We start from the raw sequence: 15,766 nt of genomic DNA, 5'->3' as shown, positions 1-15,766 counted from the left end.
CGCCGCCCGGCCGCCCGGCCGCCCGGCCCCGCCGCCCCGGGACCTCGGCGCGTCAGCCGCGGAGGAAGCATGCTGGCCCTGCGCTGCGCGCTGCTCACCGCCCTGCTGGCCGCGCCAGGGGCCGCCCTGACCCCCGGGGGCTGTCCCGCGCCGGGTAAGGTCTTCGCGCGCACCTGGAGGGCGGGGGCGGGGGCGGCCGGCGGGGGGAGGGGGCGGCACCCCTCTTCCGTGGCCGCCGACTTGGCGTGTGGTCGGGGGGCCGCGTCTCGAACCTCCTTCTCTGCGCCCTCGGGGGTCTTGACGCGGGGCGGGGGGCGGCGGAGGCCCAGGGGGGCGCATTCCCGCGGGGGCGGCCGGGGCACCGGCGCCGCTCTCGGCGTTGGCTTTGGGGGCCGCGTCGCTGGCCCTTCCCCCTCCGCCTCGGCCCCGGGTGCACGCGTGTGTGTGTGTGTGTGTGTGTGTGTGTGTGTGTGTGTGTCACAGCCCCGACTGCGAGGGGGCTGGCACCTCCCGCGGCCCCCGGCCAGGGAATTTAACCCCGGTGGGGAGGTTGGCCCGGGAGGGGAGTCGGGAGCCTTGGGGCTGGCGCATGCTGGGTTCCCTGGCCAGAGGACAGGAGGGGCGGGGCAGAGGGCAGCGGACACTTTTGCTCCTGTTGACTGTAATCGGCCCCTGGCAGCCAAGCCCGTCCATGGGTTCTGGCCACGCGCCCAGCTGTGTCCGGGCTCTCCGGCCACCGCTTCTCCAGAGGCTTCTTTTCGGGTATGGGGGCCTCTTTGAGGAGCGGCTTGCAGGTTTCTGGGAGCAGGTGGGTCCTGTCCTGGGCAGACATCCTCAGCCCAACCGTCTCTCTGCTGGGAGAGGGGACTCCAGAAGCTATAGGGGGGTGAGAGCTTTGCTTTCTGGATGGCGGTGCCCCTTGTGCCGCACAGAGGAGAATGGAGGGGTCCCCCTTCTCAGCACACACTGGGAAGCCCTGCAGGTGGCAGCCACTGCTGACCGAGGCTTCAGGTACCTTCCACATGTGTTCTGGTTCTCTGCTGGATCTAAAATATACTTGGTTCCTGGGATTCCTGGGTGGCTCAGTCGGTTAAGCATCTGACTTGGGATCGGGTCATGATCTCATGGTTTGTGAGTTCGAGCCCCGCGTCCAGCTCTGTGCTGACAGCTCGGAGCCTGGAGCCTGCTTTGGATTCTGTGTCTCCTTCTGTCTCTACTACTCCCCCACTTGTGCTCTCTCTCTGTCTCTCAAAAATAACTAAATGTAAATATATATTTACATATATATACACGTGTATATATATGTGTGTGTGTGTGTGTGTATACATCATATGTATATATATACATCATACACGTATACATACATACATATACATCATATGCATATATATATACACATCACATACATATATATGATGTACTTCGTTCCAAAGTGGACACAGGCTCAGAGAGGCTGGGATGGGATGCGGTCAGGCCCTTGGTGGAGGCGGGCCCGAGATTCCCAACAGTAGAGCTAGTCCTCTGCCTGAGCTGAGCTGAGAGCCCTGCCTGCTGGCTGAGGACGGGGGCAGGAGGGGCCAGGGAAGGGAAGTGAGGCCTGGGCTTGTCTGCTGTGGTGCCAGAGGTGTGCCAGGCAGGGTCGAGGCCACACTCTCCCCCCACCCCCGGGAGGGGGCGAGGTTCCCTGGCCTGCCTGCGTCTGGCTCCTCACACCCCAGGGCACCTGCCCCGGGAAGCTTCCTGCTGCGGTTTCTGTGCCCTCTGGCTCCTAAGTGGCCTGGCCGCTGGGCATGGCAAAGGGCCGCCCACTGCAGTGGGTCTCTATCCCCTGGTGCTCCAGAGGGACGGGCGAGGTGGTCTCCAGGCCTGGGCGGCCCACGAAAGGCAGAACTGAGAACTGGGGGAGGAAGTGAGAGCGCAGCTCAGAGGGAAAATGCCGAGAAGTAGAAAATACCCAGCTCTCCTCCCACACCCACACAGCCCGCGAGCTGGAGAGGAGAAATAAAGACACTGTACAGGAAGCGCACAGCAGATGGCTGAGAAGCGCTGGCTTTGGGGAAGTGAGGGGGCAGCAGAGGCTGGAGGGAGCTGAGTTAGAGGGGGAACCCCGCTGCTTCTCCAGGCTGGGGCTCTTGTGGCCAGGAGGCGTGCTTCCCCCGCCAGCCAGCGCTGCCCGTGCGAGCCTGAGCCCGGAGCCCACGGGACGGCTCAGGTGAACTTGGGGCCCAGACAGGCGGGGACTCAGGTGTTGTTGGGCGTGGAAGGCCTGGACACGGGTGACTCAGGTTCCTTCCGCCTTCTGCAGAGCGAGCTGGCACACAAAACAAGCACGTACAACTCGAAGTCTCTCAAAAGTCCTTTCTCAACTGCTGAACTCCCCTTTAGGGCGCCTTCTTCCTGCCCCCGGTGTCCCCCCGTTCCCAGCCTCACCCTGAATCAGTATTTCTCAGAAGGGTAGCACTGGGGCTGGTTGCATCAGAATTGGTGTGTGTGTGTGTATGTGTGTGTGTGTGTGTGTGTGTGTGCGCGCGCGTGCACGCGAGCTGGCCAAGTCCCGTTCCCCACCCTAGATTTACTGAAGAGAAGTATCTGGAAGTGAGGCTCGGGAAGAGTCCTTTCCAACCCATACTGTTTGTGAGTCGCGGGTCTGAGGATGACCCACGGAAGGGTGTGCTTGAGGAGCTGAAGCCAGGCTTCTCATTGCCAGAAATCTCTCCCCGCTTTCCCTCTGCCCTTGTTTATTCGTCGCAGCAGGCGCTGAGTCCGCATAAAGCCCTGTGGGGCCTGTGTGGGACCAGCTACCCAGACTCCACCCTAAAAGGAGCTTGAAAATGGCCAAATGTAAATCCCAGAGAGAGGCTGAGAAAATCCAGCTGCCTAAAGGCCTTTGGTACCAACTTCCCAAAGACAGATTGTCTGGTGTGGGGGAAGGTGCAGAGAGGAAGCTCCTTGAGGGGCGAGGGGACCCCAGGCAGCAGGTACAGGTGGGTAAACCAAACCGGGAGCAGCCCGGGGCGGGGAGCTCACTGCAGTAGATATGCACCCCCTTCCCCTCTCCCCTCCTTCCCCTGTCCTGCAGCCACTTACCAGGTGTGTCTATTTATATTTACATCAGTTACACTGAAGCTGCCTGAGGGCTCAGTTGGTTGAGCTGAGTATCTGACTTAGGCTCAGGTCATGATCTCGAAGTTCGTGGGTTTGAACCCTGTGTCGGGCTCTGTGCTGACAGCTGGGAGCCTAGAGCCTGCTTCCGATTCTCTGTCTCCCTCTCTCTCTGCCCCTCCCCTGCTCACGCTCTGTCCCTCTCTCTTTCAAAAATAAATAAACATAAAAAAATAAACTAAATTAATGAATTACAATGGAGTCAAGTTAAAAATGTAGTTCCTTGGGGTGCCTGGGTGGCTCAGTCAGTTGAGTGTCCGAGTCTTTTTTTGGTTTTTTTTGTTTCTGTTTTTGCCAACTCTTGATTTTGCCTCAGGTCATGACCCCAGGGTCCTGGGACCAAGCTCCACTCTCTCTCTCCCTGTGCTCCTCTCCCCCGCTCGTGTATGTGTGCGCTTGCTTCCCCTCCCTCCCACCAAAAAAACAAAAACAAAAACAAGATAACACACAATGTAGTTCCTTTGTTGGACTAGCTACGTGTCAGGTGCTCTGTGGTACCTGTGAGTAGTGGCTGACGTCTTGCACACAGAGCACGTCCGTCACGGCAGAAAGTTCTGCGGGATGTGCTGCTGCTGTAGAGCACGAGACAGTTTCTTCCGGACCCTTCCTGCTGCTTCTTCCTTTACCCCTCTCTGGACCTTCTCTTCTCCGCCTGAACACAGCCCATCGTCACCGGGGATGGTTCAGGTTTTGGGACAGATCTCTGCCCAGTCCTGCCGTGTAGAGATGATGTGAGTTTGTGTGAGTGAATTTGCCTCTTGGAGACTCACTGTTCTCATCTAGAAAATAGAAATAATTGTACCAGCTAAAGAGGAAAGAAGATATTATGCAGAGTGTATAGAACAGTCCATCGTGCAGAGCAAGTGCTGAAGAATATATAGCTAATAATGCACACATTTGAGAAAAGTATTTTTAAAGCTTTTAAAAAATGTTTACTTATTTTGAGAGCAGGGGAGGGGCAGAGAGAGAGAGAGAGAGAGAGAGAGGGAGAATCCCAAGCAGGCTCTGAACTGTCAGCGCAGAGCCCGACATGGGGCTGATCTCATGAACCGTGAGATCACGACCTGAGCTGAACAAAACCAGGAGTCAGATGCTCAGCCGACTGAGCCCCCCCAGGCGCCCCTTGAAAAAAGTGTTTTGAGCTCCTCGTCTGTTCCAGATGCTGCTCTCAGAATTGTGGATGCTAAAATGAGCAAAACAGACAAAAATCCTGGCTCACTGGGGCTTCATCCTATGGAGATGTGAGCTTAATACATAATATGATGGTTACTAGGGCCAAGGAGGAAGAGTAAGAGGGGGTTGGAGCTGTGTGTAGATATAGGGGCCTATAGCGTGGACCTTTCTGAGGGAAGGCCAGGGAAGTTCTCACGGAGAGGATATTTGGATGAGGGCCTGAAGGGAATACGAAAGCATTCAGGGATCCCTTAGACACCAGTTTGGCAGGGAAAGTCTGTCCTCTTTAGCGCTGTGATGCTCTCTGATCCTGAGGGCCTGGAGCAGAGGGCTCCCTGGGGACACTAGCTGGACAGGAAGTGCTAAATGTCGCATCATTAACTGCCATCGTGGCAGGAGTCTTTAGAAGAGAACCTGGAGGCCTGGAGTGATGGAGGAAGGCTTTTAGCTCTCAGCCCCCCCCCCCCGCCCCAGCCAAGCCCCAGGAGCTTCCTGTGGATGATTAACCTGTGTGCTTTCCTCTCTGGGCTCGAGATCCAGAGAGCTCTGCAGCCCCGGGCAGGGCCAGGTGGTGCCAGGTGGTGCCGGGTCCAGGCTTGACGTCTCTGCCCCTAGCAGGCCCCCCGCTCTCAGCTGCCCTCTGCTGGCTCTGCTCTGGGGCCCCGAGGCCCTGCGTCCAGGCTGCCTCCCCCGCACCTGCTCTCGGTTTCCCTCCAGCTCCCAAGTGCCCTTCCTGAGAAGCATCCTTCGGTCTCTCCTCCGAATGTGTTACAGTAACGGTTACACAGACAGGTGCGCGCGGTTCCACCCCTCACGGCAGCCGAAGGCGCTGGACCCCGGGGTTGGACCCCTGGCGCACGTGGGGTGGGCCGTAGGACGGCACGTTTCGTTGGAGGGGAGATCCGGAGGTCGGTTTTGGACGCGCTGGAATGGAGACGTCTATCAGACAACCGATGACGTTCGTCGATGAGATGGGACGCAGGAACCTGCGGTCTGGGAACGAGGACCGGGCTCGAGGTGTGAATGTGGGAGTCTGTAAAAGCGCGTGTTCTACCCAGCCTTGAGAGTGGCCGGCCTCACGCGGGGTGAGTGTAGCTGGAGAGGAGAGGCCCGGCCGAGCGTGTGAGGCTGGCAGAGGAGGGGACCCGGGAGGTGAGAGCAGTGAGGTCAGAGGCAGCCAGGAGAGTTGGAAGCCCCGTGAGGGCGGGCGGCAGGGACGGTAGTGCACTCGGGTGGAGGCGGAAAGCCTGGAGTGGATTCACGAGCGGACGGGAGTGGGGAAACAGCACCGCGGGCGGAGGCTCCTCTTTTGAGGAGGTTGGCTGTAAAGGGGGTGAAGAAATGGAGTGTGCCTTAGCCGGACGAGTGGGATCCAGCAAAACGATTTCTGGAAAGATGACCGGACTGTCTGCCCGCTTGCGTGCTCACGGGAGTGATGCGGCACAGACCAAAAGTGGACAGAGGTGAGAAGCTGCTGAAGCAGTATCCTTGAGTGGGTGGGAGGAAATAGGGCTCAGAGAGGTTAGCAGCCTGCCCGAGCTCACACAGCAGGGAAGTGGCAGGCGAGACTCCCAACCCTGCTCTTTGCACTAAATCGTGTGTGTTGCCGATTCCACCCCCGCCCGCCCCCGAAGTGCAAGGATGCCAAGGTCACCTTCTCTTCACAGCATCCTCGTCGGAGACTCGGCAACACCATGCCGTGGGTGTGGCGGACACAGCGCGCTGTGGCCCAGAGGGAGGGTCCTGTTGCCTCCTCTCACTGACTGAAGACTGAAGGGTGCACAGCGCCCCCTCCCTCGTGGGCGTTCGCGTCACTTTCTCCCACGCTGTTGCAAGCGTGGTCCCTACCGGCGAGCTTTCCCGAAGAGAGGCAGCTGGTCTGCGTGGGGCCGGTGGTCCGGGCCCTCTGCCGCTGCCCACTCGGGGCAGGGCACCTGAAGCCGAGGCGGACGAGACTCCTCACCCGGAAGCGGGGCTTGATGGGTGTCGCTGGCCCTGAGAGCGCACCCGGCTGGGAGGAGGGGAGGCCACGGCAGGACTCTGCCGCGGAAAAGGGGAGAGACGCTCGGGCAGCGGGTGTAGCCCTTACGACTGCTTGCGTTTCCGGAGAGATCAGGTGCATCTGGAAAATAGCGCTGAGGTTCTCACCGCAGCCGTCTAGTGTGACCCTCGACGCGGCCATTGAAGGAGGTGTTCTTATGTTTCCATTTTATGGAGAGGCTGAGAGGAGGCTCATGGCTGTGAGTGACGGCCGGGGCTGGGGCTTGGCCCCCGAGCCCGCACCCGGCGGACTGGGAGAGAGTTCAGACAAAGAACTTCCTCGTGAACGTTGCGGTGTTTCACTGTGTGGATCTGCCGGGTCCCCCTCACGGGCCCCTGCTTACGCTGGCCTCGCTGTGCTGCTGTCTGCAGGGCTGCAGGGGACGACCCCCCGCCCCTCCTGGTGCAGGCGTGTGGGGACACGCGGGGCAGACTCCTCCTGGGGCGAACGCGGGTCCCGGGGCGTGTACGTTCGTAATTCGGAGACAGGATAGAAGCCACCCCCAGCAGCGAGGGGAGAAGGGCTGTGACCCCTGCACCTTTGCCAAGTGTCTTGTCGAGCTGGTTGCTCCATGGAAAATGGTGTCTGTGTGGAATTAATTCGCGTTCACTTTATCTGAGTGAGACTGTACAGGTGTTTTCTTGTTTGAGAGACGTTTGCCTCGTCTGTTTCTGTGAACTGTGTGTTCGCGTCCATTGGGCTGTTGGTCTTTTAGTGTTTATGGGAGCTCTTCATATATTAAGGACTTTATGATGTGAGTTATGAATATTTTTCTCCAGTTTGTCATTTGTCTTTTGACTTTTTGGGGGGAGATGGTGTTTGCCGTGCAGATTATTTTTACTGTAGTTAGATTTACCAATCTCTTTTACGATCTAGGTTTTGTATCCTACTTTAAAAATTTTTTTAATGTTTATTTTTGAGAGAGAGAGAGACAGAGTGTGAGTGGGGGAGGGGCAGAGAGAGAGGGAGACGCAGAATCCGAAGCAGGCCCCAGGCTCCGAGCGGTCAGCGCAGAGCCCGGCACGGGGCTCGAACTCAGGAACTGTGAGGTCATGACCTGAGCCGAAGAGCTGAGCTGAAGTCAGACGCTCAACCGACTGAGCCATCCAGCGCCCCATGAACTACTTTTTAAAAATTGTGGTAAAGTACACATAAAATTTGGGGCGCCTGGGTGGCTCGGTCGGTTAAGCGTCCGACTTCGGCTCAGGTCACGATCTCGCGGTCCGTGAGTTCGAGCCCCGCATCGGGCTCTGTGCTGACGGCTCAGAGCCCGGAGCCTGTTTCAGAGTCTGTGTCTCCCTCTCTCTGACCCTCCCCCGTTCACGCTCTGTCTCTGTCTCAAAAATAAATAAACGTTAAAAAAAAATTAAAATTATAAAAAAAGTACACATAAAATCTATCGTTTTAGCCATTTTATTTTTTCAAGTTTATTTATTTATTTTGAGAGAGAGAGTGTGAGCCGGGGAGAGGGAGAAGGAGAGGGAGAGAATCCTAAGCAGACTCTGTGCTGTCAGTGCAGAGCCCCATGTGAGGCTCCTTCACATGACCGTGAGATCATGACCTGAGCCAAAATCAAGAGCTGGAGTCTTAACCAACGGAGGCGCCCAGGTGCCCCTCATCCTAGCCATTTTAGGGTGTGCAGTTCGTTAGTGCAGACTAAGCTGTTTGGGGTCGTTATTTCTGAACCATTTCTAGTCTTTTCCATGCTTCAGTCTGTTAGTGCCGGTGCCTGCTGCTCTCACAACTGTGGCTTGCAGGTGTGGTGGGCTGATGCCCATCTCCTCCCTCCACTTCCTCAGAATCGTTCTGGCTGCCCTTGACCTCTAGAATCCGTGCGTCCAGTCCAAAACGTTCCTCTTGGTATGTTTATTAGGGTCACGTGGAATCTGGAGATGGGTGTAGGGAGCACTGCCATTCACGATGCCGAGTCCTCCTGTCTCAGCACATGGCGGGGCTGGGGGGCCAGGGTCCTTCCTGGCTTTGCGGCTGCCTGCTGCCGGTTCGGAACCGCCTCCTTCTTGGGGACGCGGGGCAAGCTGGACCGATCGCTGTGGCTCACGGGTGCGTGTGCGTGCAGGCGTGTGTGTGCGTGCAGGTGCGTGGTGCGTGCGCGCGCCCGCGTGGGGAGGGGCTGTAGGCCCGGGCTCAGGCAGCGGTGGGACCTTGGGAGCTGACTTGGGGCTTTCATTAAAATGTGCGTGGCCGTGCCTCACGCACAGACCAGCGTGCTCAGCGTAAACCTGCAGCTTGGGGAATTGTCACAGATGGCGTGCCCCTGCGGTTGCCCCTCAGACGAGGAGCAGACACGACCAGGCCCCCCCCCCCCCCCACCACGCTGTGGCGCCTCAAACCGTTAGTTCCACAGGGCGGTGGGCAGCGTTTGGGGGCGCCTGGTGGTGCCCTCCGCGAGCCGGCCGAGTTCGGAGACAGGACTGGCTGTGCTCCGGGCCGGCCGAGGGGTGGACACGACTGGGGGGGGCGGAGGGCAGGGTCCAGTCCCCCCCATGCTGCCGCCCGTGGGCACCTGGCCCCAGTTGGCCTGAGGGGCGGCCCTTCCGTATCTTTTCCTCTAATTGGGTGCTAATCTCTCAGAGGTGACCGGGCCAGACCTGGGCAGGGCCAGCACGTTCCCTCCGAGGCCGCCGGGGCAGGGTCCTGGGCTTGTCTCTGGAGGACTTGGTCCGGGTGCTGGTCCGCGGGCCAGGCATCCAGCAGCACCTTTGTGTGGGTCCTGAGGAGCCTCCTCTCCCCGCGCAGGGCGTGGTCACCGTGCGGAGCCAAGGTACACACGGCTCTGCCAGATACAAGGCAAATACAAGCAGGTACAGCACCACAAACGAGAGAGGAGGGGTGCGGCCGCGGGCAGGGGAAGAGACGGGGTGGGGGGCTGAGCTAGAGAAGGTGGCTGGCCTCTCCCTGCGTCCCGGGGAGTTTAGGCCTGTGAGTGGGTGCCCTGTGAGAGCAGGAGTGTGTGTGCGTGTGTGCGCGCGTGTGTGTGCGTGGAGGGTCTCACAAGCTGCTGCCCCGGGGGACAGTCAGGGTGCTTGGCCCCTGACTCCTGTAAGAGCCCTGGACCCACTGCTCCGGTGGGGGGCTCTGCCGAGGGGGCCTGCTGCCCTCAGGTCCCTCACACCCAGGGCTCCCCTCCACCAGCCTCCGTGATGGGTGGAAAGGCACGGGAAGAGTGGGGAGAGACGGTTGGCAGGCAGCCCGGAGAAGGGGGAGCCGGGGGGAGCCCAGAGAGGCCCCCGCCCGGGGGAGAGAGACGCGTGGCCAGATACCTGGAGCCGATGCAGACTACTGCCCTTGATAGCTGTGCGAGTTGGGCAAGTTCCTGAACTCCCCTGAACTTGTGTCACCTCAGCCGTGATATGGGGCGGGCTTTGCCTTCCCAGCGAGGTGATCGCGAGGAGCAGCGGGCTCGTGGGCGAGCCGCTGAGCTCACGATCGGTGGTGAGCGGTACGATTGTCACGTGGAGAGCAGGACGTGTGTTCCAGCTGGTAGACGGAGAGCGCTGGGGACGTCCTCTGGGCTCCCCGGGACTGAAGCCCGCTTCTGGACACAGGTACCCACGTTCCTCCGGAGACTTCGCAGCAGCCACTCCCTTCCAGTTCAAGGCCGTTATTGCCGAGAAGGGACCTGGTTTCTCCGTGACCCCCTCTGAGACCCCGGGCCTCTGCAGCCAGAGAGGCTGGAGTCCGTCCTGTGGTGGCAGCCGGCTGGTCAGCCAGACCCGAGTCCCTGCTCAGAAGGCGGGGGTGGGATTCGCAGGCCTGCACTAAGCCTGGGTCCTCCGCGGCCGTGCGCTGGGGAGCCGGTTCGCCGCTTGCATAAGTGGGGCGGGGAAGCGAGCCTGTTTTTGCTGGCAAGAGCGGCCGCGAGCTGCAAGAGTTGAGAAATTTATCTCCGTGGGCATGTTTTTCTGATTATTGACATTTGCAAGTTTACTTGAGGAGGGAAAAAAAAGTAGAAAGACAGCAAAGCTGTTTCGGTTTCTGGCACCTGACCTTAGGTCTGGAATGGGGCTCCCCCCCGCTTCCCGGAGCTGTGCCGTAGAGCCCCCCACCCCCAAGGGGGCTCCAGTGCCCCGGGGAGTGGGCTTGCGTGGGGCTATAGGGCCTCAGCTCTCTTCCTCTTGAGGAAGGGGAGGCAGGGAGGCTGTGGACCCCCTCCCTTAGGGCTTCGCGGGGGGGGAAGACGAGCATTTGTCTCAGGGCACGGGGGTCCGGCTACATCCCTGTCCAAAGCAAAGTCATCAAGTATTAAATAATAAATCTATCAATTGTGTGTTTTCAAGCTGAGACAGATAATAGACGTGCTTCCTGACCTCCCAGAGCTGACGACCCCACGTGGCAAGATGCCAGAGGCAGGAGCGGGGGCAGTAGGGAGGGACCTTCAGACTTCACAGACAGAGACTGGGGCTTGGCCGGGGCCTGTGAATCGTCGATGAGACCAGGGATGGGCTCGGGCCTCCTGTCCCCTCCACGCCGGGCTGCCCCTGTCGGCCCACAAGTGCCTGGCATCCGGGGAGGAGATGTTGGAGCTTGTTTTCGGGAGCGGATACTCTGCAGATATTGGGCCCCGGTGACGTCTTGCGGCCTCTGCGGGACCCTTTCCTTCACAGGAAGCTGGGGAGCAGGGTGCCGTCGTGCGTCTGACACTAGCTGTGGGAAGAAGGAAGAAAGCTCCCGGCCCTGGACTGCCCGCCTCCCCTCCCCTGACTCTATGGCACGTCCTGGTGGAGCCGGAGGGGAGGGGGGGACAGCTGGTTTGTTCTCCAGGTGATTGGAGGATACACAGAAGGAAAGATAGGGCTGGCTCCCGTCAGGGGCTGGGGCTGGAGTCTCCCGCTCTCCTGGCTTCTGTCTCGGCCCCTGAGGACCCCCGCTGCTGCCCTCTGTGGCCTTTCTGTTTGGTGCCTTTTCCAGCTGTTGCGTCCTGATGGGATGCCCCTCCCTGCGGCTCCACTGGTCAGCCCCCCCCCCCCCCACTCAGTGTCCCCTCCCTGGATCCCTCCACACATCCTGATGTTTATGTCAGGGCGGCCTGTATTACAGGCCGTTGTAGGTTCCCTGCAGGGTTTTGTGTGGGGTTCGAGGATGGCAGTGTGGACAAAGAGGAGGCTTGGTGCATAGTAGGTGTTTGCTGTTAGTGCTCCCTGAGCACTTGTGACCTGGCACAGGACGGGCACAACCATCCTGAGTTCTTCAGGAGGGCGGGCCCTGGCCCCACACAGCTGGCAGGTGCTACAGGGGTGCTGCCTGTTCAGTGTCGGTGCGCAGGGTCAGCTCCGCCTGGCGCCCCATCGCCGGGGGGCGGGGGGAGCGACTGAACAAGAAGGGACTCTCGGGGGCACTCTGCTCACCCGCTGTGTCTCTTTCCTTTGGCCCTTCCCTCTCAGGGAGACTTGCTTTGGGAGGGGGGGGGGGTTCCTGGCTGCTCCAGGGAGCAGACAAACAGAGGCACGCGGGGAGGGACCATGACCTTGAGTGGCCCAGGGGTTGGGGCCAGCAGGGCTGAGGGCCCCAGGGCAGTGAGGGAGCACTGGGCCCGAGGGCAGGGGAATGCGCTCTCCCCCACCTGAAGGAGCCTACTGTCACCCTTTCCTGTCCCCTGTCCCCTTGTTCTCTGCTCCACCTTCCCTCCTCCTGAGGCTGAATGACTTGGACAGACCCAGGCTATGTAGCTTCTTTGTCTTAAGTACCTGTACACGTTCATTCTGAGAGTGACGCGGCTCGTAGAAAATCCCCAAAGTAGAGGAAGACGGGAGGAGATCACTCTAGTCTCAGCCTCTGGAGGGCTGGGCGGACGTGGCAGGAGGCCAGGGGCCCCGAGGCTCCCGCTCGGCCACGCGGTGCCACGGCCCGGCTCAGAGCCTCGTCAGGCGTGGGGCTGAGTGGGGGGCTGGGTTGGCTTCAGCATGTTTGTTTCCTGTCGGTCTTTCTTGTCTGTCTGTCCGTCCAGTGCGTACTGCTCTCAGAAGCACAGTTAACACAGTGCTGTTCACAGGTTCTGCAAGAAATGTACCTCGCACAGTTTTTTTTCAGTAGGCTCTGCCCAGCGTGGGGCTTGAACCCATGACCTTGAGATCAAGAGTCACAGGCTGTACCTACTGAGCCAGCCACGTGCCCCTAGAAGAGACATCTTTTGAAGAAGGACTGGAACAAGCGATAGTTGCCAATAGCTGGTTTATAATTAATCACCCTCATTAAAAAAAAAAGCAGTGACTCAGTTTTAAAGATTCAGAAAACCATTACTCAAGCTCCTTGTCAGAGGGAGGCCCTCACGCTGCTCCCAGAGCTCTGTTTTTGTGGACGAGAAGAAAAGCCTATTTATTTGCTATTTCTCTGAGCTTGCCAGTGCTTTGCCATTGTTAGAGCGAGCGGGGAAGGAACAGCCCGTCGTTCAGGCTGGTCCCACACGCGGCAGGAGCTTCCGTGGGCGGGGTGGGGGGAGGTGACCCCCAGAGCCGGCAAGTGCAGAAGGGGGCTCCCTCCGGCTCCACAGCGTCTCCTGGTTGTGCCAGGCTCCCCGCTGCCCAGCGTGGGGCTTCCCGGGGCACGGTGGGAACGCAGCACGGGGTGGGGGGGGGTGCTTTCCGTGCGGAGCCCCTGTGCCCGAGGGTGCCTCGCAGGCACCCTACATTAAGCGTTTACTAAGCACCTACCAAGTTCTTTGATGAGTGCTAGCGGGAGCTCACCGTCTCGCAGTCATGGTTGGGGATGGGGACAGTGTCCTGTGAAGGTGCCAGTGAAAGCGTGAGCCCCTGACCTCCACCTGGACCCGCATGCGGCCTCCCGTCTGTAGGGTGCTGTAAGCACCACGCACACCAGCAGGCAGTCCGCGTGGCAGGGTCTCGTCCTCCTTCCCACGGTGCTGGCGATTTGTGCGTGAGCTTGACGTCCGTGTGAAGTTTTATCCCTAGAGCCGCGTTGTCGGTGGAAAACGGAAAAGTAGAACTGGATGTGGTGATCAAAAGTGTCGAGTGGTAAAAAGAAAATCTTAAAAATAAAAAAAATGAACTTGGCTGCCTGGTTGGAGCATGTGACCCTTGATCTCAGGGCCATGAGTTCAAGCCCCACTTTGGTGTAGAGATTACTTAAAAATGAAGTAAGTCTTCAAAAAAAAAAAAAGTGTTGGGTGGGTCTGGTCTTCTAAGCATAACCTCATTCGGGCGCACGTGCAAGTCATCATGTGGACCGGACATGCCCATCAGGGGACCTTCGGCTTAAACACACTGGACTGTGTGTTCAGTCCTGAAGCAAAAGGACACGTGTGACACGTCCGAGTACCTCTCGGGGGGAGTCTTGGGCAAATGACCCAGCGCTGCACGTGAGAAAGTCGAGAGCCACTCTGCGACATAGAAAACCCTGGAAAGGACCCGCCGCCCTCAGTGTGGGATGGGAGATAGCGTGAGGGAGACAGCAGCCGGGGGGCCTAGTCCAGCTGGGGGCTGAGGGACGGCCTCAGGGAGGGGATAGTCAGGCTGAGACCTGACACAGGAAGTCGCGTGGGGAGTGGGGGGGTGGGGGACCAGGAGGCAGAAGTCCCTGTGCGCCTCACGCTGGGGACTCACGCGGGGACAACACCAAGCCTCGATGGGTTTTCTAATCGAAGGAGTTGGGGGCCGGGGCGGCTTCGGGGGTGGGGGGGTGGGAGGCCGTTGCCCTAATTGGGCCGAGGTAGCTGTGGCCCGGGGGGCCGGCCGGCGGGCGGTCTCAACAGGTGGGCAGTTCTGACTCCTGTGGCTTCTCGTGTCAGAAGCAGAGTCCCTCCTGGTTGCTGTGGGCTTACGGGGTGTCCTCTATGTGCCCAGAGGTGCTGAGTGATGTGGTGACCGCCCGGCCTGGGGCCAACGTGACCCTGACCTGCCCGGGCGAGGAGACTGGAGACAGTGCCACGGTTCACTGGCTGCTGAGGAATCGGGTCCCAGGCTCACAGCAGGAACGCGGTGCTGACGTGGGAGGGAGGCTTCTTCTGAGGTCGGTGCAGCTCAGCGACTCTGGAAACTACTCCTGTTACCGCGACGGCCTCCTGGCTGGAACTGTGCCTTTGCTGGTGGAAGGTCAGTTGTGTGCTCAGAGCGCCCCGGCTGTCCCTTTCGACTGCTGTTATTTCTTTGGCCCGACACCTACAGGGGAAGACCCACTGACATCTGCCAGCACTGAGACTGGAGGAGGCTCCTCGTGGGTGGGGGCGCGTGGCTGACAGGGACCCCACCCTGCTGCCCGAGGCCGAGACCTGGTTGACAGCTCCTCCTTCACGGCTTAACCTCTGTCCCCTCGGTGTCCTCGCTGGCAAATGTGGTTAATTTTTTAAATTTTTTTAATGTTTTTTATTTATTTGAGAGAGAGAGAGAGAGGGGCAGAGAGAGAGAGAGAGAGACAGACTCCAAAGCAGGCTCCAGGCTCCAGGCTGTCAGCACAGAGCCCGATGTGGGGCTCGAACCCACAAACCGTGAGATCATGACCTGAGCTGAAGTCAGACGCTCAACCAACTGAGCCACTCAGGCGCCCCTTTTTAATTTTTTTTTTTTAATATTTATTTATTTTTGGGAGAGAGAGAGAGAATGAGCGAGGGAGAAGCAGAGAGAGAGGGAGACACAGAATCCGAAGCAGGCTCCAGGCTCTGAGCTGTCAGCACAGAGCCCGACGCGGGGCTCGAAGTCACAAACGACGAGATCCAAGGTCATAACCTGAGCTGATGTCAGACACTTCACCCGACTGAGCCACCCGGGCGCCCCAAATGTGGTTAATTTTTTACTTGCTTGGAGTTGTTGCAGAGATTGAATGAGTGAGTGTATGGGGGGGGCTGTTTGGCCTCAGGGCCGTGCCCCCCTCACACTCGCCACCCTTTCCCTCCAGCCCCTCCCGAGGAGCCCCAGATCACCTGCTTCCGGAAGAGCCCCCTCAGCAAGGTGGCCTGTGAGTGGGGTCCTCGGAGCCCCCCCTCCGGAACGACCAGGGCCACGCTTCTGGTGAGGAAGTTGTGAGTATCTGGGTCGGGGTGTGTGTCTGCACCCTCATTGCGCCCCCCCACCCCACAGCGGCCCCGCGGGGGGCACTGGCAGCCAGCAGTTCCCAGACACCGATGTCGTCAATGCAAAGTCATCCTTTGGGTGGGGAGGAGGGAGCGGGGACTGGCCGGGGCGGGGCCACGCCACCAGCGGGGGTCATTTTCCTTGTTTAGCAGACGGAGGAGCTGAGTTGAGAGACTGATTAACTTGTTTGAGGCCATCTTGCTGGTAGTTGCTCTCCTAGGAATCACATCCCAGCCTGTCTGGTTTTATTCAAAATGCCAGATCTTGGGCATTGCCCCCAGGGAGAGATGTCCCAATGCCAGGAGAGCTCCTTATCGGCTCCGGCTCCTTATCCGCCTTGACTGGGAGC

At 59.3% G+C, this 15,766-nt stretch overlaps 1 protein-coding gene across 2 annotated transcripts in view; it reads left to right on the top strand.

Annotated features, from left to right (window-relative positions):
• The first annotated feature begins 26 nt into the window (after positions 1–26).
• Positions 27–15,766, top strand: part of IL6R (interleukin 6 receptor) — a 40,438-nt gene continuing 24,698 nt past the window's right edge. The window contains exons 1-3 of one of the 2 annotated variants that reach the window (XM_049634919.1): positions 27–154; positions 14,194–14,442; positions 15,242–15,365. In XM_049634919.1, coding sequence (XP_049490876.1) covers positions 70–154; positions 14,194–14,442; positions 15,242–15,365 — 458 coding nt within the window. In that variant the 5' untranslated portion in view covers positions 27–69. The remainder of the gene's footprint in view (positions 155–14,193; positions 14,443–15,241; positions 15,366–15,766) is intronic. The other variant, XM_049634918.1, reaches the window with a different exon arrangement.

Source organism: Panthera uncia, chromosome F1 (assembly GCF_023721935.1).
Source record: "Panthera uncia isolate 11264 chromosome F1, Puncia_PCG_1.0, whole genome shotgun sequence".
Lineage (NCBI taxonomy): Eukaryota > Metazoa > Chordata > Mammalia > Carnivora > Felidae > Panthera > Panthera uncia.
Note: the sequence above shows the minus strand (reverse complement) of the source record. Positions and strands in the feature narration are given on the sequence as shown.